Raw genomic sequence first — 20,586 nt, 5'->3', positions numbered from 1 at the left:
AAGAATGTGGTTTATATTTTTATTAGCAATCTAAATCTGCAAAGCGAGAAACAATAAGTAAAGCCGTCAAAACATGTAGTGAAATGAAAAGTGAAATATTTGCCCACAGAGTGAAGTCTGCTGGAGTACACGTACAAAGTAGCATAAAATAAATAACAAGTAAAGTACAAGCAGCTGAAAGTGGTGCAGTATTTAACTAAATATACCTAGTCACAACGACGACATTCTGCCAGTGACAATAAGCACAAAATGGGATCTGGAGTCACGTTTATAAATAAAATAAATGATAGCAATAGAAAATAAAATAAAGTAAAAAATTAAAATGACTTAATATTACAACCAACCAGTGTAAAAAAGGTAAACTGTTAGAAAAAACATATCGAATGACACTGAGCCATGTTCGAAAACCTGAAAATAAACAGACATATATAAACAAAAATGATCACAAAGATAAACTGACCGGAAATCAATATTCGGTCTGGTCAATAAAGCTTTTATTATGAACTCGCTGACCGGAAGTGATGCAGCGTCATTAGGCCTAGCTTGTCAGTGGTGTGAAGATGGCGGCGCACAGTCGCACTCAGCTGCTGTCGCTGCTGTTGTCGTCGTTGCTGTGTCTCTGCGGCGTCGGCTCCGTCCTCGGCTTGAAAGCCGCCAGCGGCCCGGCCGAGCCGCCCAACCCGCCCGTCCTGAGAGCCGCCGATCCGCCGGTCAAAGATGCACCTGTCGCCGCTGCTGCTGCCGCCGCCGCCGCTGGGGCCTCACAGCCTCGAAGGGCGACCGGTTGGAAGCTGTCGGAGGAGGAGGCCTGCCGGGAGGACCTGACCCGCCTCTGCCCCAAACATACCTGGACCAACAACCTGGCCGTGCTGGAGTGCCTGCAGGACCGCAGAGAGGTAAGCGGCCGCCGGCAGAGCTGGAGGGGTTCACACCGGCTGAGGTGATGGGAGTCCGCTGGGTGTGTCGTCCCGGTGGGTTAGAGCAGCACCAGCTGTCAGCCCTGATGCAGAGGTGAAGAGCTGATGGAGAGGCGGACATCTACACCTGCACCAGCGTCCAGCGTCCAGCATCCACCAGCCACACGCACGCACGCACGCACGCACACGCACCTGTCTGAAACTCCAGAAACAACAAACATGGAAGAAATTAATTTCGTATGCAGTATTACAGAGGAGTAGACCAGTGTTACCACACACCGAGCCTGGACTTTAATCCGAAGTTTTTAAAATGATAACTGATGCTAATTATTTTGTTCTTATTGAATTTATTCGCTTAGCTGCGCAGTTAGAGTTGGTGTAAACATGACGCTGTTTGAAACTCCCAGGACGATAACAAATATGAGCTTTAGATACATGATTTTAAGCCTTTTGTCAAACTAAAACTCTCTTCCTTCCGTCATCGTCTGCGTCATCGTGAGTTCAGTATGTTCAGGGTTTGAACAAAACAAGCTAATGGAAGCTTCAGGTGGCACGCGGCTTCAGGTGGAGGTGGGATGTGGTAAACCTGAGTGAGGTGAGGTGTGTGTGTCCGGTCACGCAGATGTCACATGACTTACAGGGCGAAGTTAAAGCCGCAGACTTTTGCTGCTTTTGTTTCTCAGTGATGAAGAACCCAAACGAAATGTGTTCCACACTCATCACAGTCTGCTGGTTTGGCGCCAACACGCGCGCGTTAATTTCAGTCGGTTTAGTTTTGGACCTGAGAGTGAGGAGCAGCGAGTTCCTGAATTTATTTTATGACTCTTTGTTGGTCTCCTCCTCTGCGTTTGTTTGATGGTTTAGATGCTGGGATGCTTTACCAGCCGAATTCAGTACACTGATTTAATATTCAAACTGATAAACTTTATTGATTTTTGTGGAGAGACGCTCATCCTGAATTTGATGCCTTTAACTCGTAGCAAAAACACTGGGACGCGGGCATATTTGTGTTCCATCGCCTTCTCTCTTAACGTGGACTCGTCAGACCTCGACTCGCTTTGCTCCGGGTGAGCGGCCCGGAGACGTCGTCCCGTTTCTGGGTGTTGGTGGCGTCTGGCAGAGTGTCAACATGCGTTTAAAGCGACAAACTGTGAGAGGGCGCGTGTTCGTCTGGCACAAACCGAACCGATTAGTCGATTCATTGATTACTCGACTGACGGCGACAGTTGGAGTCATGTGATGCTGATGCGCCCGGTCAGTCGGCCCTCGCAGTGCAGACCGCCGGGCTGATGGCTTTGGCTTCCTCCTCTGTTGCTCCTCCTCAGCGTTTGTTTCCTCTGAGCTGATGGAAATCGTTTAACTCCCTCGGTTGTGAGGATTTGCTGCCCGTCTTCGCCTTACGTGGTCGTACCCTGACCGGGTTTGTGTCGTGGACCGCGGGATTTGTCAGACTAATTGATAATGAAACCAATCGTGAGTGACATTTTGTTGAATGTTTCTGTTGTTTGCTCTCTTTTTGTTCTCCTCCCTTCACAGCTTTTGCACTCTGATCTGATCTGTTAGAGGAAGATATCAGATGTGTTGATGACAAGTCTGGTGACCCAGTTTAATCTTTTCTCACACACACACACACACACACACACACACACACACAAATGCTCATTCATTAACAGAGTTGGATTACTCATCAGTCTGTGCCAACAACGAAATGAAAAGAACTGCATATTTTGTGAAGCTCGTAAAATGTTCCCCCTTTGCCACCAAACATCCGCAGAAGCAAATAAGTGAGTTAAACTGATAATTGGAGTGTTTGAAAACTCCCATTAGACAACCTAAAGTGGTGCAGTTTCATAAACCTGCTTTTACGGGTTTGTTTCTTTTTAGGTTGAGGCACAGAAGACTTTAAATGTCCAATATTCAAACAGACGAGGGGGAAGCCGCGTGAATTCAGATACAAGTCTTTCAAAATAAAAGGTTTCAGCGCTGTGGCGTTTAAATTCCAACAGTAAGCTTACAGGCGCGACATGTCGCCTCTTTGTGCGACATGAATGCAAACACGTGATGTAAAATGTGTGTTTGTCACAGTTACACTCACTGATGTACGAACATTTCAACACGTCCTTAAGGCAGACATCACTTTCTGTAATGAGTCATTGTTACATGAGCGCTCAGTTTTACTAACACTCAGGGTTTCACCTGGTGCTGAAGTCACACACTCACACACACTCACACACACACACACACACACTCCTCCTGAGTGATGTCCTCTTTACTGAGATAATTACATCGCTGAAACTCTATAACAGCTGTGGCCTCCTGAAGAGGTAAACGACTCTTGTAAATCTGCCTCTTCTCCAGAGAAAGTCGACGGCCCCCTCACACACACACACACACACACACACACGCAGCCCCTGCCAGTAAAGCAGCGTGTGGTTGCGTAACAGATAATTTATTTGTGGTGGTCCAAACGTTGAGCTCTGACACTTGAGGGGCGTCTGAGGAACAGAAGACTCTGCTGAGCAGGAAGTCACTTTGCCGCGGCACAACCCGGGCCTGTGGACGTGTCCAGCTGCCGTCATGTGTGTGAGGATGCTGTGGAGAACTGCAGTGTCCGTCACCTCATCACGCTGCTTCCTCTGGCTGTGAAACGCTCAGTGGAAGTGACGGTTAGAAGTCAGAAGAGGACTTTTTGTCTGCGTTCCCGTGAGCAGAGTCGAGTTAACCCGAAGTGCTTTCATGTCTGTTTACTGCAAAGTGACGTGAAGCTGTCAGAGCAGCTTCTCCCGCTGCGTTTCCTCCCACAGACGACGACGTTGGCGGCTTTGTTCACGATAAACTGCTGCCGTTTTTCACTCTGCTCGTCACTTTGCTGTGATTTCATGTTTTTTTTCCCCCCCTCTGGCCGGTTGATCTGATGAAGGAAATTCTTCGTACACATTGGTTTATTTCTGGGGACTTAAAAGTCTCCTGATGTTAATAAAAGTTAGTCATATGGAAAATGTCCTTTTTAAAATAGAAAAACAATTAATTTATTTCGTGAATGGGCACATTGACCGCCCGTGAGAGTCGTACCGATCATCTCTACTGACTTTCAGAAAGAAAAGTGGTGGACTGTGCCTTTAATGCCAGGTGCATGTGGGGTTTGATGTCTTCTTAGCTGTGCATGTGAAATCAGAAATATTTGAATTCCTCTGAAGAAAATTCTGTCTTTTGTTTTGTCTTTGTGCAGGAAACTGAGATTTCTCCTGACTGTAACCATGTAAGTATTCCCTCCAAAACACGTTTCTTTACTGGGTCGTTGAAGAGAGAGAGAGAAAAGGAAAACAGGAAGCGAGAGAGTCTCATGTAAAGATAAAATATCAGAATCTGAATGTTTACTGGGACAGCTTGGCTTGGAGGTTTGTGTGGAAAGTAACTGCAGTGAGTACTGAGTACATTTACTCAAGTACAGTAGTTGCAGTGCAGTTTTGAGGTACTTTACTTGAGTATTTCCACTTTCTGCTGATTCAAACTTCTTGCCCCTCAGAGGCAAATATTGTAGTTATTACTCCGCTGCATTTAATTTTATTTGCGGTTTTAAATTAACAACATAAAATATGCTCAAGCAATTAAGTTGTGATGTAATATTACAGATCAGATCTTCATTGGTCCCACAGGGGAAATTCACAAGCTGCGAACAACCTATAAAAGTGTGCGTTCACCACCTTCAGTCATTCAGCGTTCAGAGTTCACAGCCGTTTATGAGACGCCACCTGGACTCTCTTTATTACAGCAGTGGAAAGCCCTGGCTGCAATTAACATGTCCGCCACACACACACACACACACACACACACACACACTCTCTCTCTCTGTAGTGTTGTGGTGTTATTTCCTGGGCGGTCGAGCTGTCACTGGCTGCTGCAGGCTGGAGCCTCGCTGGCAGGAACATAATAAACACATGAATTTTAAAAATAAGACAAAAGAGGGACTGAACACATGAATGAAGCACACCTGGACGGTCAGCGTCGAGCCGGAGAGGCAGACGCCGCACAGGCGGAGGGATCTGAAAACGAATCAGAGGACGGTCCCGCTGCGGCTCAAGCTAATTTGTTTTAAATAGACCCTCCCTGTTTGGTGAACGGCTGCCAGAGCTGCTCAGCTTGCAGTGCAGCTTCCCTGAGTGCTCGTTATCAGCGTCAGCTGTGGTCTCTAACGCAGCCTCGGCGTGACAGACGGCTGTTTGACTCGGACGTCATCACGACGCACGTGGTCGCATACCTGGTGAGGAAGTAACGTGGTTTCTCTCGTTGTCTCCCTCAGCTCCTGTGGAACTACAAACTTAATCTGACCACAGATCCAAAGTTCGAGTCTGTGGCCACGGAGGTCTGCAAGAGCGCCATCGCTGAGGTCAGTCTGCGCCGCAGGAAGTCCAGGCCTCAGCTTCCTGTCCATGTCATGTTTTAAAACATTCAGCAGTTGTTTCAGCAGTTAGTTTTTGTCTAAATGAAGGTGAACAGTGTGTGTCAGTGACTGGACTGACAGCACTGATGGAGTTTACTTAATTAAGGCCAATGTTATCACGCAGCACATTAACAGGAAGTACTCACGCGAGCACGTCGCTGTAAACTTTCCGTCCCCTCAGTGCAAAGTGTTTCTACCTCAGCTGAACGCAGTCTGTCCTCGCTGACCCTTCAGATAAAGGAGTGTAACGAGGAGGAGCGCGGCCGCGGCTACCTGGTGTCCTGCCTCGTGGATCACCGCGGCAACATCAGCGAGTACCAATGTAACCAGTACATCACCAAGATGACCAGCATCATCTTCAGCGACTACAGACTGATCTGCGGCTTCATGGACAAATGTAAGGAAGACATCAACAACCTGCGCTGCGGCAGCATCAACGTGGGACACAAGGTGAGAGTGTGTGTGTGTGTGTGTGTGTGTGTGTGTGTGTGTGTGTTATACACCGCTGCACAGTGGCAGAAGTAAAGTAGCAGCAGTGTGAAAATACTCTGTGACAAGGAGATGTCCTGTCTGTAAAATCCTACTGAAGTAAAAGTACAAAAGTTTCAAAGTATACTTAATGTACACATTATGCAGAGTGTCCCCCTTCAGAATCACAGTGAAGCACAGTGTTGGGTTGTGATAATTGATTAATTAACGGGTTCATCACTTTAATGTTGCAGCTCAGTAGTTTAATCTGTCACATCAGAAGTTATTAGTCGATTTATATTCTGCTTGAACTGAAGATTAAAAATGCAGTGGAGGGAAAAGCACAACATTCACCTAAAACGCAGAGGACGTGGCATAACGCAGAAATACTTCAGTCACACGTGATGTCTCGTCTCTCCTCTTCCTCCGCCTTCTCTCACCTGCCGGATCTCGTCAGGACCTCCACTCCCAGGGCGAGGTGATCGTCTGTCTGGAGAAGGCGTTGGTGAGGGAGGCGGAGCAGCAGGAGCACGTTCGACCAATCAAAGAGGAGTGTCAGAGGGCCATCCTGCGGGTGGCCGAACTGTCGTCAGACGATTTTCACCTTGACCGACATCTTTACTTCTCCTGCCGAGACGACCGCGAGAGATTCTGCCAGAACGTGAGGAGGCTCGATTAGTGCCTGCACAAAACACAAACAACAGCTTAAACATTCAGATCGTATTGGCATGAAATCAAAGGCAGCTTCATTCATCGGCTTTCCGTTAAAATGTTTCCAGGTTTGTTCTGATAGCAATCAGGTGGAGGTAAGTGTTGCTAATTAAACAACGCTAACGTTTAAAACGTGATGTCACAGCCTGTTTTTGTCCCTCCGCTCTGCAGATTCAGGCAGGAGAAGGGAAAGTCTACAAGTGTCTGTTCAATCACAAGTTTGAGGAGGCCATGTCAGAGAAGGTAAGCAGCTCAGTATCTCAGCCTGTGGAGCGAATCAGGAGGAGGGCATAAATTCACCTGGCCCCCTCACCTGGTCCCCTCCCCCTCTGTCCCCTCCACAGTGCCGCGACGCTCTGACTGTCCGTCAGAAGCTGATCTCTCAGGACTACAGGGTCAGTTACTCTCTGGCTAAAGCCTGTAAGCTGGACCTCAGGAAGCAGCGCTGCAGCCTGGACACCAACCTGCCGCGAGCCCGCGAGGCCCGCCTGTCGTACCTGCTGCTGTGTCTGGAGGCTGCTGTGCACCGCGGTGAGTGAGGGGAGGGGCTTTCCTGATGAACCAATCGCTGTCTGCCAACTCATCTAAACGCAACACAGTAGTTTGATGGAGGGGACACAGCTGGGTGATGCATCCTTACATCACAGTGAACTTTCTGCCACCTGATGGCAGTAGAGATCCCCTAAACGCCCCATGGACCGCATTAGGACTGCAGTGCCATCTAGTGGTGAAGTTGCAGACTGCAAACAGCTCACCACCCGTCCCCTCCCTCACCCTTTTCAAGCATGTAAGAGAAACTACGGAGTCTACTGAAAACGCAAAAGGCCCTTCTTAGAGTCAGCGTTTGCTTTGGCCATTCTGGGCTACTGTAGAAACTCCGCCAGAGGAGCTGCTCATTCTAAGGAAACAACACACACGAAGAATCCTACTTTCAGATGATAAAACACAAATGAGACATAATTAAGAGAAGTGTGCTCCATTTCTGTCCCTGAATCTCACACACTGGGCCTTTAAACAAAACGTGTAGAGGAGCCAAAGCTGTCAAATAAATGTAGTGGAGGAGAAGTAAATAACATAAAGTGGAAATTCTCACAAAGCAGTAGTGATGGCTGAGAAGTTTCAGAGCAGCATCTTCGCTCAGGCTCCACTTCACGTTTTCAGCGTGAGATTTCAGATGTTTTTCCCTCTTCAGTCAGACCTTTGACTTGACAGATTACATACAAAGAGGTGAAGCTCGCTGTACAGTACTAAACCTTATCAGACAGGGATCTTAAAGGACTATTACACACCACATTCCCTGCATGACTTCATAAAATATGGCATAAACAGCAACGGACAAAAGAACCAATCAGATTAATGCAGCCTGCCCAGCGACACACAGCAGACACACAAAGTTAGCAGGTGGCTGATGAAAGCGGATTCATTCATTCACAATACAAGTTCACCTCCTTTGTGTCAGTGATGATCACACGTGATGCTGTGCAGGTCATCCGGTCAGCGGCGAGTGTCAGGGGGAGATGCTGGACTACCGGCGGATGCTGATGGAGGATTTCTCCCTGAGTCCGGAGATCGTGCTGCACTGCCGCACGGAGATCGAGGCTCACTGCTCGGGCCTGCACCGCAAGGGGCGCACGCTGCACTGCCTGATGAGAATTGGACGCGGCGACCGCAGCACCACGGTCGACAGCATCTGCCAGAGCGCCGTAAGAAGCGCAGCTGTGAACATGATGGGTTCATAGGTCGTCAAAATAAAGTAAACACTTTTAAAGCTTTTGTTTCTGCTGCAGCTGCAGACTTTGATCCAGTCCGCCGACCCCGGGGCTGACTACCGGATCGACCGAGCGCTCAACGAGGCCTGCGAGTCCGTCATCCAGACCGCCTGCAAACACATCCGCAGCGGAGACCCAATGTGAGCTGGATACACACACACACACACACACACACACACACACACACAGACGTACATATAAAATAAATGTCAAGTAGTCTTTAAATGATGATCAGTTGATTGTTGTTGTACTTTAACCTCATTAACGTGCGTGTGTGCATCTGTGTGTGTGTGTGTGTGTGTGTGTGTGTGTGTAGGATCCTGTCGTGCCTGATGGAGCACCTGTACACAGAGAAGATGGTGGAGGACTGTGAACAGCGGCTCTTGGAGCTGCAGTATTTCATCTCCAGAGACTGGAAGTGAGTCTGTTGTTTATTATTCCACAGAGACAACGAGAGGACAAACCTTCTCATAACGTTCAAAGTTCTTTCATTCATGACGAAATAATCTTAATCTCACGGACTAACAGAGCGTCAGGGCCGTGCTATGATAACCATCTGAGTCATGAGTTTAGTCTCCAAATGACAATCAAAGACAGGCTGAAAGCTTCCTCAGACTTTAATCTGTGAATTGCGACTTTACCCCCTCAGGAATCCGAATTTGAACCTCTTTGCATGAGTCCTAAAATCAGGACTTCAGCCTCGTGAAATTAGTTTGCACATGACTCTAACGCTTCACAAGCTGAGCTGCAGGACGGAGGACAGGAGTCGCTTCATGTCCCTGTCTCTGTCTCAGGCTGGACCCCCTCCTGTATAAGAAATGTCAGGGCGACGCCGCTCGACTGTGTCACACGCACGGCTGGAACGAGACCAGCGAGCTGATGCCGCCGGGCGCCGTCTTCTCCTGTCTGTACCGCCACGCCTACCGCACAGAGGAGCAGGGACGCCGGGTATGAGGACACACACACACTCACACTGATTTCTAATGTAGTTTGTTGCTGTATGTGGTGAACTCTTAACGTTGGGGTTTTGTCTGATTATCGAGATCCATGCGCGTCTCGCTCTGGCGCAGGATGTAACACTGATGTTTTTAAATTTACCAGGTGAACCCAGACCAGCAGGTAAGTGGTCGACAGTCACCCTGAAACGATCAGTATTGAGCCTGGTGAAGGGTTATGTTGATGATGATGATGATGGTGGTGGCAATTACTGACTGCGCTATTTTGTCACTCTGTCTGCTTAAATATACAATCGCTTACGACAGTGACTGAAATCACCCACTTAATTTTTGTGGAAATTTAGATGTTTAAGACGATTAACTGCAAGCAGGCTTCATTATTTTGAGTCTACAACAGTTCTACCAACGCTGTGAGGCCGTGGTGCTCTGAGCTAAATGCTAACATGCTGAGGTTTAGCAGGTATTATGTTGTTCACTATGTTAGCGTGCTCGCAATAATCGCAAATTGTCTGTCAGCACAGCATCTGACATACAACCAACCCACCCACCCATTGACTGTATACAAAGATGGACGACATGAGCGAAGCCAAAAGTGAAGCCAAAGCTTCTCGGTCGCCCCCTGGTGGCTGGCTGCAGTACAGCACATAAACTCCTCCACCTCCATGTTAGCTGATGGGACATGAGCCAAAATTAAAAACCCAAAGTACACGTCAAATTAATTTCTCCCAGTGATGGTTTCTGTCATTAAGGATGTTCTTATCACGCTGGTGTTTGTTCAAGCGTTAATTTTTCTGATCAGTTTTAATTAGTTATTTGATGCTGTAAAAACGGGCTGAGACATTATGATTGACAGCTGAGCACTCCTTCTGATTGGCTCTGATGTGTGTATGGGTTGGAACTCTGCACCGTGGCTCCACCCCTCAATCAGACTCTGGCTCCAAATGACATCACCAGGATGAGAGGGCAGCACCCGTGATATTTCTGCTCCACTCCTGTACAGCGGGAGGAAGTGGAGAGGCGTCGGCCATCTTTACGTACGACAGTGACTGCAGCCCACTACACCTCATGATGATTGTGTAGTGATTCTAAATGATGAAGCCTGCCTGGCCCTGATATCCATGTAATCAGTTTCTCTGAGTCAGAAGGTCCACTTGGCCCTGATTGTGGTAATTACACTCATCAGTGAGAAGACCCTTGACAGCTTGGTTTTATATGATTGGATGGCCTCAGTAATCTGTGTGTGTGTGTGTGTGTGTGTGTGTGTGTGTGTGTCAGATACTGAGAGTGAGCTCAGTTGGTTCTCACTTCTTCACAGTTTAAGACTTGGTTTTATATCTTGGGCCACAATTCTTCAAATCAGAGAGTCAAATTTAATTTTAGCTGATTATTGTTTAATATTTTCACCTGGTTGCAGAATGAATGTCATCTTTGATTACTTTTCTGCTAATTGTTTTAGCTTTAGCTCCCATGTTATTATGATGAGTTGGATACATCACAGATGAAGTTTACCTGTAATTACAGTACGACCTGTTGACATTAATGCTAATTACAAGTCATAAACTGGTAATTATGCTAACTCTGAATCCAGCTTTACTGACTGACTCTGAAATAACTACGCTGCTGTCTTCCCTGAGCGGTAACTAACATCAGGCTTTAGTACAAGCTTATCTGTGTGTGTGTAGCTGTCTAGGGACTGTAAGGTGGAGGTTCAGAGGATCCTCCACCAGAGGGCGCTGGATGTGAAGTTAGACCCTGAGCTGCAGAAACGCTGCATGACCGACCTCGGCAAGTGGTGCAGCGACAAGACGGACACTGGACAGGTGAGACGGACGCGTCACGACTGCAGTTTGTACCTTAACCCCCCCCCAACTGTGTTTGTTTACAGTGAAAAGTCTTCCTGAGGCCTTTAAAGTAAACACTAATCGTGTTTACTTTAATGACCATTTTCATGTGTGTTTAGGAGCTGGAGTGTCTGCAGGACCATCTGGAGGACCTGGGGTCTGCCTGCAGGGACGTCGTGGGCAACCTGACCGAGCTGGAGTCCGAGGTCATTAATCTGAAGTAGAAACCGGGATGAGTGCTCACCTGAGCAGCTCAAGTGAAGGTGTGAGTGTTTGTTCGCTTGTCTGAACTTCTTCACTGTTTGCCGCAGGACGTCCAGATTGACGCTCTGCTCATCAGAGCCTGCGAGCCCGTCGCTCAGGCCCACTGCCACGTGAGTACAGACATGCACAAGGTGGTGCACAAGGTGATGCACAACACAACACCTGATAATGTGTTGGAAGTAAATCCAGAAGCTGAGGGTGAATCAGAAGCAAGTTTTACTGGCAAGTTTGACAGGAAATTTAAGTTTTAGCTGCTTAGTGAAAATTGGAGTTTTTTGTTTTGTTTAATCAAGATTTACTGAGTGGAAGTCAGTTTAAATTTTAGTTTAATTTCAGTTGTAATTTTCTAATGGAAAAATGTTGAAGTGTATTTCTACTTAACTGCTGTATAAATAATCAACCTGATACTGATATCGCTGCCTCCCTAATACAAATTAGCAATAAGAAATATGAAAAATGTGTATTAAGATGTTGAGAATGGATGGGACGGGATGTTCACAGTGTAAAGATTATGTGCAGATTTCTAACACAGACAAAACCACCACTGACCATCAACTGACCCTCATTTAGCCTCCTTTGTGTTGAATGATGCTTATTGCATGTATGTTTCTCTCTCTCTCTTTCATCCTCTCTGTCCTGTCTACCTCTTCTTCTCCTCCTTCACCCAGCCGACTATCAGCAGGATGGTTCTCCCTTGTGAGTCGGGTCCTGCTCAGGGTTTCTTCCTGTTAAAAGGGAGTTTTTCCTTGTCTGCTTGCTCAGGGGTTCAGGTTCTGAGTTTCTGTAAAGCACCGAGAGACAATTTTCATTGTAGAAGGTGCTACATAAATTAAATTGAATTGAACTGAACTGAATTGAATTGAACTGAATAGCCATCAGGACAAAAATCACAGCTTGACTGAGACGATCTGAGAAACTAAACTGGGAGGTCAAACTTTTCCCATGCAGACTGTGACTCTTCCTGTGTGTTACCCGTTTTCCCCTTCTTTAATGCTGTGTGAATAATAATGTTCTGGTTAATCTGTGTGTGTGTGTGTGTGTGTGTGCAGGATGTGGCTGATAACCAGATCGACACAGGTGACCTGATGGAGTGTTTGGTCCAGAATAAACACCAGAAGGAGATGAATGAGAAGTGTTCGGTGGGCGTCACGCACTTCCAGCTGGTCAGTTGTCACGTTTGTTTTTCTCGTCTTCTCTTGTCAGACGAGCTGCAGTTTTCACATTCACTGAACTTAAATGTGAGAGACGGCAGACGAGTCCTGCGTCGGTTAGTTCGTCAGACTAGCAGGAGATCCTACAGACAGAGCAGGCGTCAGTGAAGTTTGGCGTTCGGGTCAAAGTTCTCAGAATAAGCACTGCTGGAATGTAACCAAGTACTTTACTTAAGTACAGTTATGAGGTACTTCACTTTACTTCAGACTTCTGCTCCAGTCCGTTTATTTGCTAACCTTAGTTACTTTGCAGATTCAGATTATTCAGTGCTGATTGGCTGTTTCTTGTGACATGTGACCAGGAGGCTGCGGAGGAGCCAAAGTGGCACGTTTTCAAATTGACTGGACAAAAATAAATGGATGTTGATGCTCGTAAACATGCTGGTGATCCTTCTGTCTCCGGGCTGCAGCAGCTAACGTCTGCTAACGTTAACGCCGACGCGATCCCGAGGAGTTTGATGGCTCCCTTGGCGACACTGAAGTGTTGGAAAAATGAAAAATCGGGCAGTATGATGACAGCATTTTGCTGGTTAATACGAGTGATAACAATAAATTCCTTTCTGCGGTCAACTCTCAGGTGCAAATGAAGGATTTCCGGTTCTCCTACAAGTTCAAGATGGCCTGTAAGGAGGACGTTCTCCGCTTGTGTCCCAACATCAAGAAGAAGTGAGTCGAGCGTTCGGCGCCGTGTGAGCAGCCAGCTGGTTGGCGGTTGGTTTCATGTGACTTAAACCGATTTGATTCGTCCACCTGCAGGGTGGATGTGGTCATCTGCCTGAGCACCACAGTGAGGAACGACACGCTGCAGGAGGCCAAGGAGCAGCGGGTGTCACTGAAGTGTCGCAAACAGCTGCGGGTGGAGGAGCTGGAGATGGTAACACACACACACACACACACAGGGTCCAGATACTTGACCCGGTACTGAGGTTCGTTGATTGAAGCGAGGATCGGTCACGTGACGGGACAGACTGACTGTTGCACGTTCAGCATTTTTCTAGTTAAAGGCATCAGATCAAATTGAAGATCTTAATCTGCAACTTTATGTAACTAAAGTTATTAAATGCAGTGCAGTAAAAGTACGAGCATTCAGAATGTAGTGGAGTGGAAGTATGAAGTGGCAGAAAATGGAAATCAGTTTTGCTGCAAATGTGTATCAGCATGTATATATTATATTTATATAATATATACTTATATGTATTTATATATACAGTATATCATATATTTCTCTTTATAATCAACCGCACTCATGTGAAAACATAACATAAATAATATCTAAAAATGTCTCCACGAAACGTTGCAGCTGCAATTTGTTCATGTGAGATGAGGATTTATTTTGTAGATTACCTTATTTTTATGTCACTTCCTGTTTCTCCTCCCGTCCCCTCGCAGTCGGAGGACATTCGGTTGGAACCTGAGCTGTATGACCCCTGCAAGTCCGACATCAGTCGTCTGTGCCCCAACGTGGCCTTTGGTAACGCTCAGGTGAGACGCATCGGAAACAAAGCAAACTCTCACAACAAATTCATGTCATAAATTTTAAACGTCTTTCCTCTCCATCTTCCTCCTCCCATCTCTCCTCCCCTCTCTCCTCCTTCCCGTCTTCCGCCGTCTTCCTCCCCTCTCTCCTCCTCCTCCTCTCCTCCTTTCCTCTCTCTCCTCTCCTGTCCACCTCCCCCTCTCCTCCCCTGTCCTCCTCCTTTCCTGTCCTCCTCCCCTCTCCACCTCCCCTCTCTTCTCCTCCCCGTTTTCCGCCATCTTCCTCTCCTCTCTCCTCCTCTCCCACCTTCCTCCTCCCCTCTCTCCTCCTCTCCTGTCCTCCTCCCCTCTCTCCTCCTCTCCTGTCCTCCTCCCCTCTCTCCACCTCCCCTGTCCACCTCCCCTCTCTTCTCCTCCCCGTCTTCCTCCCCTCTCTCCTCAGATGATCGAGTGTCTGAAGGAGCAGAAGAAGCAGCTCAGCCAGCGCTGCCACCAGCGGATCTTCAGGCTGCAGGAGGTGGAGATGAGCGACCCCGAGCTTGACTACCAGCTGATGAGAGTCTGCAAGCAGATGATCAAGGTGCATCAGTCAGTCAGCCCCATTTCAGTTTTACCTCCAAATGAAGTCATTTTGGTAATTTTGGTCTTGAAGTTGACGTCTTCGTTAAAGTGTAGACGTCAGATTTCAGCGTCTGTGTTGGATCCAGATGATGTCTGAAGTTTGGTTGTTGGTCTCCTGCAGCGGTTCTGCACTGAGGCGGATGCCAGGAACGTCCTTCAGTGCCTGAAACAGAACAAGAACAGCGAGCTGATGGATCCCAAGTGCAAACAGATGATCACCAAGAGACAGATCACCCAGAACACGGGTCAGTACAAAGCCTGGAGTCTGCTGAAGGGTTAATGAATCCGACTTAACACGTTGACCTCCCTGACACACGTCCACGTCCTCCTCCTCCTCCTCCAGACTACAGGTTGAACCCCGTGTTGAGAAAAGCTTGTCGAGCCGACATCCCGAAGTTCTGCCAGCCCATCCTGAACAAAGCGAGTGAGGACAGCGAGCTGGAGGGTCAAGTCATCGCCTGCCTCAAACTCAAATACGCAGACCAGGTCAGTCGACGGCTACCAGCTTCCTAAAACCTCCGATGGAGACTGCATTCCTGTTAATCAGAATCAGAATGAGGAAATTCTTTTTTGTACTAAGTACTAAGCTAACATTCAGACCAGCAATAAAACTTACTAAAAGATAAGAATAAAACAGTAAATCAATCAAGGAATAAATCTAAACACAGATGTGGGCTCAGATTGAACCACTGCAGGTGTAGTGAAGAGTGGACATAATGTTTCTACTATTGGGTTATGTGTGTTTCACCTTTTAATGCCGCTGGGACTGAAGAATAAATTGTTGTCGGTTGTTGTGTTAAATTGTGTGTTTTCTGGCTGGGGTTTGGTTCAGAGGTTGTCTCCAGACTGTGAAGACCAGATCAGAGTGATTCTCCAGGAGTCGGCACTGGACTACAGACTGGACCCTCAGCTCCAGATGCACTGCTCAGATGAGGCAGGAACGAACACACACACACACACACACACACACAGTGTTAATTCTGGATCTCTGGCTGAACTCTCTCTTTTCCTCAGATTCCACTTCCCTCACCGTCTGTATTTTCCTCTTTTGTCGGGTTTCCTCCCCTGCAGATCTTCAGGTTGTGTGCGGAGGAGGCAGCAGCTCAGGAGCAGACCGGTCAGGTTGAAGAGTGTCTGAAAGTCAACTTGTTGAAAATCAAACAGGACGCCTGCAAAAAGGTAAGTCTCACGTACTGTTCTGTCCTGTGGACTTTGTTTTTCAGGTCATCTTAGCACACTATGAAACTAAACTTAGTTACATCTACTCCAGTGAGTCAACAACCTCGTTTGGTTAAGTTTGCTTCATTACAACGCGTACGGTGACGCAGCTGTAGGCCCGATGAGACCGGTAACCTCTCCGATGAGTTTGGGGCGTCACCAGCTGGATTTAAACAGAAATACTCTACAGGAAGTTGGCGTCTTCAAACTCCGCCTTCTTCCTTACTTTGTTGTTGTTCTTGTTTGCAGGAAGTCCTGAACATGCTGAAGGAGAGTAAGGCGGATATCTTTGTGGACCCGGTCCTCCACACGGCCTGCGCTCTGGACCTGAAACACCACTGTGCTGCCATCACACCCGGCAGAGGGCGACGTGGGTGCCGACAGAAGCTTTTACCTTTTCCGCTGCCTTTCGGTGAGATTCTGCGCTCTGTGGGTGAGTTAACCTGTTGTTGTCTCTCGCCACGCAGAGATGTCGTGTCTGATGGAGGCGTTACAGGACAAGAGAGTTCGTCTGCAGCCTGAGTGCAAGAAAAGACTCCAGGACCGCATCGACATGTGGAGCTACGCTGCGAAGGTAAAACACCAGGAGGTGGCGTTTTCACTTTGTCACAGCTCCCACCGAGTCCTCAAAATGTTTGGTCTTATTTTGTTTTACGTACCGATCTGTTGTATCTCCGTTCCTCAGCTTAAACTCAAAGAAATGTTTTTGACATTTGGGAAATACACTTTCGGGTTGGGCTGAAGTAAGCATTCTGAAGCCAAACACCAGACCGGACTGTTATACCACATTTTACCACTAGGTGTCGCACTTGAGTCAGCGGCTGCTCCCACCTGAGCACATGAATGGGAGTGTAGAGAGCAACAATCCGTCGGGACAAACTGTGACACATCGTCATCCAGCCTAACTTTTCTTCTTCTATAGTTTAACAGCTAAATAACAGATGAAGTGACAGTTCTCTCCTGAGTACACGACCGTTCGTAGTGCCGCTCGCGTGTTTGACTACGTCAGTACGCTTTCCCTCCGTCCTGCAGGTGGCGCCAGCGGAGGGCTTCTCAGACCTGGCCGTGCAGGTGATGACGTCGCCCTCCAAGAACTACATCCTGCTCATGATCGCACTGAGCGTGTGCGTCCTGTTCCTGGTGGGGCTGCTGTGCGGTCGGATCACCAAGCGAGTGACGAGAGAACTGAAGGACCGGTAGAGAACGACGGCTTCAGAAAAGACTCCTCGCATCTTCCTCTTCCTCTTCCTGTTCCTCCTCCACTCCCAGATGTCCCGTCTGTAACCAACCAACCCGCACAGTGCCAACATCTGGATCTCACATCTGTTTATTAGCTGCTGCCCCGACTATCACAAAAAACCCTTAAATCTCCATTTGGGCATCTCCAAACGCCGGGGAGCACCTGATCTGATTGGAACGTTTTGTTCTTGATGATTTTTCCTCTAAGAAATCTGCTTTTTTTTGCCGAGGACTTTGTTTGGGGTCGGACGTGAGGTCATCCGGCGTCTTTTAAGTTTGTAAAACAGCGCTGTTCACGATGCGACTGAGGGCTGCTGCTTCTGAGGTTAGGATCGCTTCCCGCTCGTCGAGTCCCGATGCTTGTTGTTTTGTATTCAGTGGGGACCGGAGCGTGTAGTGCAGCAGGACTTTGTTTCGTTCAAAGTGACCGCGGCTGCCTGAATCGCACACTGAGCAGCTTGAAATCTTGAGGCAAAACTTTGGGGTTGAATTCCTGTTGCTTTTCAACATTTTCACACCCATCGTGAACTCCCGTCCTCCTGATGGAACCCAGCTCGACTCGCGGTACGACTCCCTGCCATCGGCTGCTTGGACCGTGAAGATTCTCCCAGATGTTTCCACCTGGAGCCCCCAGTCCCTCATCTCCGTTGCCTTTAATGAGCCAACACAGTCCGTCGCAGAACACACAGAGGCTTTCTTTTGTACCTGAATAACCCAGTTTGCTTTGTTCTGCGAGGAGTTGATTGTTAATATGGATACAGCATTTAAACACAAGACGTTTGACTTAAGACGAAGACTTTATTTTTTCTGCATAGGAAGTTGCTTTTCCTCTAAAGCACTGAGGGCACCAAACAGGTCAAAACACGCTATTAAACCTGCAGCCGCTAACCCGCCCGCCGTCGCTGACCGGAGGCGCCGAGATTCCATTTAAACGTTTATTTTAACCCTTTGTGCAACTGTTAGACTGTTGGGTCAGAACTCGTCAGGATCAGCAGACGGTTTCACGCCCTGACAACCGTCATGTACGTTTTCAAATTCTTTAAACATATAAGGCTACTCGGTGTCTTTTCTTTTAAATGTAGCGCACAAAGGCCGTATGGGCAAAATTAAATAACTTATTTAAATTTATAAAACTAACAGCTTTTTATTGGTTTTTGTCATCTTCAGACGTGCGACTGGACGAAGGCGGGGAGGAAAAACAACTCATGTGTGCCGCTTTTGATTCCGATAAACGATATTCAGTGCTCGTTTTGATCGATTTGCAGTTTAGCCTTGAAATCGTGACTCTTGTGTTATTTTCTCTGCAAGCCTTCGCTTAACGTTTCTGACCCCGATTTAACTCTTTGATGTTTGTTTCCACCGACGTCTAAAAAGTCAGATCCTGCATGGAAACAAACAGTAGGTAAACTTGACACTCGAGCCAAAAACAGTCTGAAAAGTCAGAGGTTATGGTGACAGGGACAGTTTAAAGGGACAGTTCACCCCACAGTCACAGACACCACAGGCCTTGTTGTGAGCAGTTTTGTGTAGGAACTGTTTCCATTTCACCAGAAAGAACAAAATGCGCAGCCATTCAGGGATCGAAAGCAAGCTAACGTTAGCTCAGTTAGCTAACGAGTTAATGGTTTCGAGCACAAGGTGTCCTTCTGCACAACGATGCAGCAAAAAAATAGTTCCTACACTAAGCTGCTCACAACTGTTAACTGGTGTCCGTAGGTGTGTGGGCCAGGCTAGCCGTTTCCCTCTGCCTCCAGTCTTTAGGCTAAGCTAAGCTAATTAGCTGCTGGCTCCAGCTGCTGTAAACCCTCCTGTTCAGCACGAGCTCGCTCTGCCGCCCCCAAGTGGCCAAAAATAATAATAATAATAATATTAATCAGTTCAAGCAGCTGTAAGTGGTCAGGAGTGTCGAGGAGCCAGCAGTCAGGCTGAACTGATTGATATCACATGTACATTTTCACTTCTGTCCTCCATGTATGTGACGCATGTGAGCGAAGCGTCTGTACCGGGTCAGTCGCCTTTCAGCTGGCGGCCGCATCCGTCAGTTAAAGGAACAGGACAAAATAAAATAATCGTTATTATATAGTATATACAATATTCTACATTCAAGCCATAAACATGTTTTTGTTTCAGGCAAACGACTCATAACTTTAACTGTAAACTAAAGACATGCAGACGCTCTTCTGCGTTTTGAATCGTTGATTTGAGTTTGCACTTTAACCTGATTTCCATCGGCAGTGCGCTGAAGTTTGTCCGCCGACGCGCGCTGATGACGCACTCGTCGCATTTACTTTGTGATTTTGGCTGCGTGTCGATATTTGTGAATGATTTAAAAAACAAAACAAAAACAGAAAAAAGCGATGACACGGATCAGAAGTGTATACGCACGACATCTTCTGCTCATTTCCGACAGTGAACTGGAGGATCCGGAGTGTGGTGAAGCCGAGGGCCGAGCTGATCGGTCCACACACGGAAACAAACCGCTTCGAGCCGCTTTAAGGCGGCTTCACGCTCCTGGTGGCGTCTGCAGGTGTGACAGGAAGTAAAAGCAAATGTCATTGGCAGTTCCGTACGTAAGTCTCCGCGTGTACGAACCTCATCAATGTGCAGTTTTTTTCTTTTCACATGACGCCATGTAATATGAAGACGTAACAGGTTTATCGTTGTGAGATTTGATTTTGCTGTACAGATAAAAATTTGTCAATTTAATAAAAACGTCTGCTGATTTTCATATCTTTGGCTTGGAGGATTCAGTCTGACTGCATTAAAATGTTTTTACATCACAGTATACGAATTTTAAATACATGTGAATAAATAATTAGCTGGTGAACAAACTAAAAATCATAATGTGATCGTGGACAGGAACAGACTTCATTCACAAGTGGTACTAATCTGCAAATACTTCACTACACTTTTGTACTTTAAGTATATTTTGATACAAATACATTTCTATTTTTACTTCAAAAAATATTTAATTTAAATTGCAGGACTTTTACTTGCACCGGAGCACTTTTACACTGTGGTATGTATGGCAGCTTTTACTTTGGTAAATGATGAACAGAAAGTCCAGTCGTTTCCTGTTGTCGCTCTGCGGAGTCATTAAATAGTCCCCAAGACATTTTCTTTTTAAAATGCGTGGAAAAGCAGCTCTTGCACTGAGCTGAACTAGCAGTTTGAAGTACTGTGTTCAGTGACGACAAACTGCTTCTTCCCACCAGGTGGCGCTAATGTCTTCATATCAGCCCACCAAACTGCCCCGAGCACAAACTCACACAGGGATCCTCTCATTCGTCTGCTTCCCGCCTCCTCCGTCCTCCTGCCTGTGACCTGGAAATCAAATCTCTGTTCCTACTGACTGCCCAGTTCCTGTTCTGTTCCGTCTGTAGCCTGTCAGTTGGTCACTTTAGTCTTTTGGATGCTGTTGAAACCCGACTGAGAACTCCAGCAGGTTGTTTTG

At 47.1% G+C, this 20,586-nt stretch overlaps 1 protein-coding gene across 2 annotated transcripts; it reads left to right on the top strand.

The window, feature by feature from the left end:
• The first annotated feature begins 510 nt into the window (after positions 1 to 510).
• Positions 511 to 19,860, top strand: LOC124062738 (Golgi apparatus protein 1-like). Of its 2 annotated transcripts, XM_046395654.1 has the most exons (27): positions 511 to 896; positions 4,147 to 4,176; positions 5,218 to 5,304; positions 5,593 to 5,808; positions 6,284 to 6,487; positions 6,709 to 6,780; positions 6,882 to 7,068; positions 8,023 to 8,240; positions 8,325 to 8,446; positions 8,623 to 8,724; positions 9,101 to 9,254; positions 9,408 to 9,425; positions 10,945 to 11,082; positions 11,223 to 11,309; positions 11,415 to 11,477; positions 12,417 to 12,530; positions 13,156 to 13,244; positions 13,335 to 13,452; positions 13,968 to 14,060; positions 14,497 to 14,634; positions 14,797 to 14,920; positions 15,019 to 15,161; positions 15,508 to 15,609; positions 15,747 to 15,854; positions 16,143 to 16,263; positions 16,361 to 16,467; positions 16,926 to 19,860. In XM_046395654.1, exons 1-27 carry the CDS (start codon positions 561 to 563, stop codon positions 17,091 to 17,093), a joined length of 3,459 nt encoding a protein of 1,152 aa, XP_046251610.1. In that variant the 5' UTR covers positions 511 to 560; the 3' UTR covers positions 17,094 to 19,860. The 2 variants fall into 2 exon arrangements, with proteins under 2 accessions (XP_046251610.1, XP_046251619.1); XM_046395663.1 differs by lacking the exon at positions 9,408 to 9,425.
• The last annotated feature ends 726 nt before the right edge of the window (positions 19,861 to 20,586 follow it).

The sequence above is a fragment of the Scatophagus argus genome, chromosome 1 (genome assembly GCF_020382885.2).
Source record: "Scatophagus argus isolate fScaArg1 chromosome 1, fScaArg1.pri, whole genome shotgun sequence".
Lineage (NCBI taxonomy): Eukaryota > Metazoa > Chordata > Actinopteri > Scatophagidae > Scatophagus > Scatophagus argus.
Note: the sequence above shows the minus strand (reverse complement) of the source record. Positions and strands in the feature narration are given on the sequence as shown.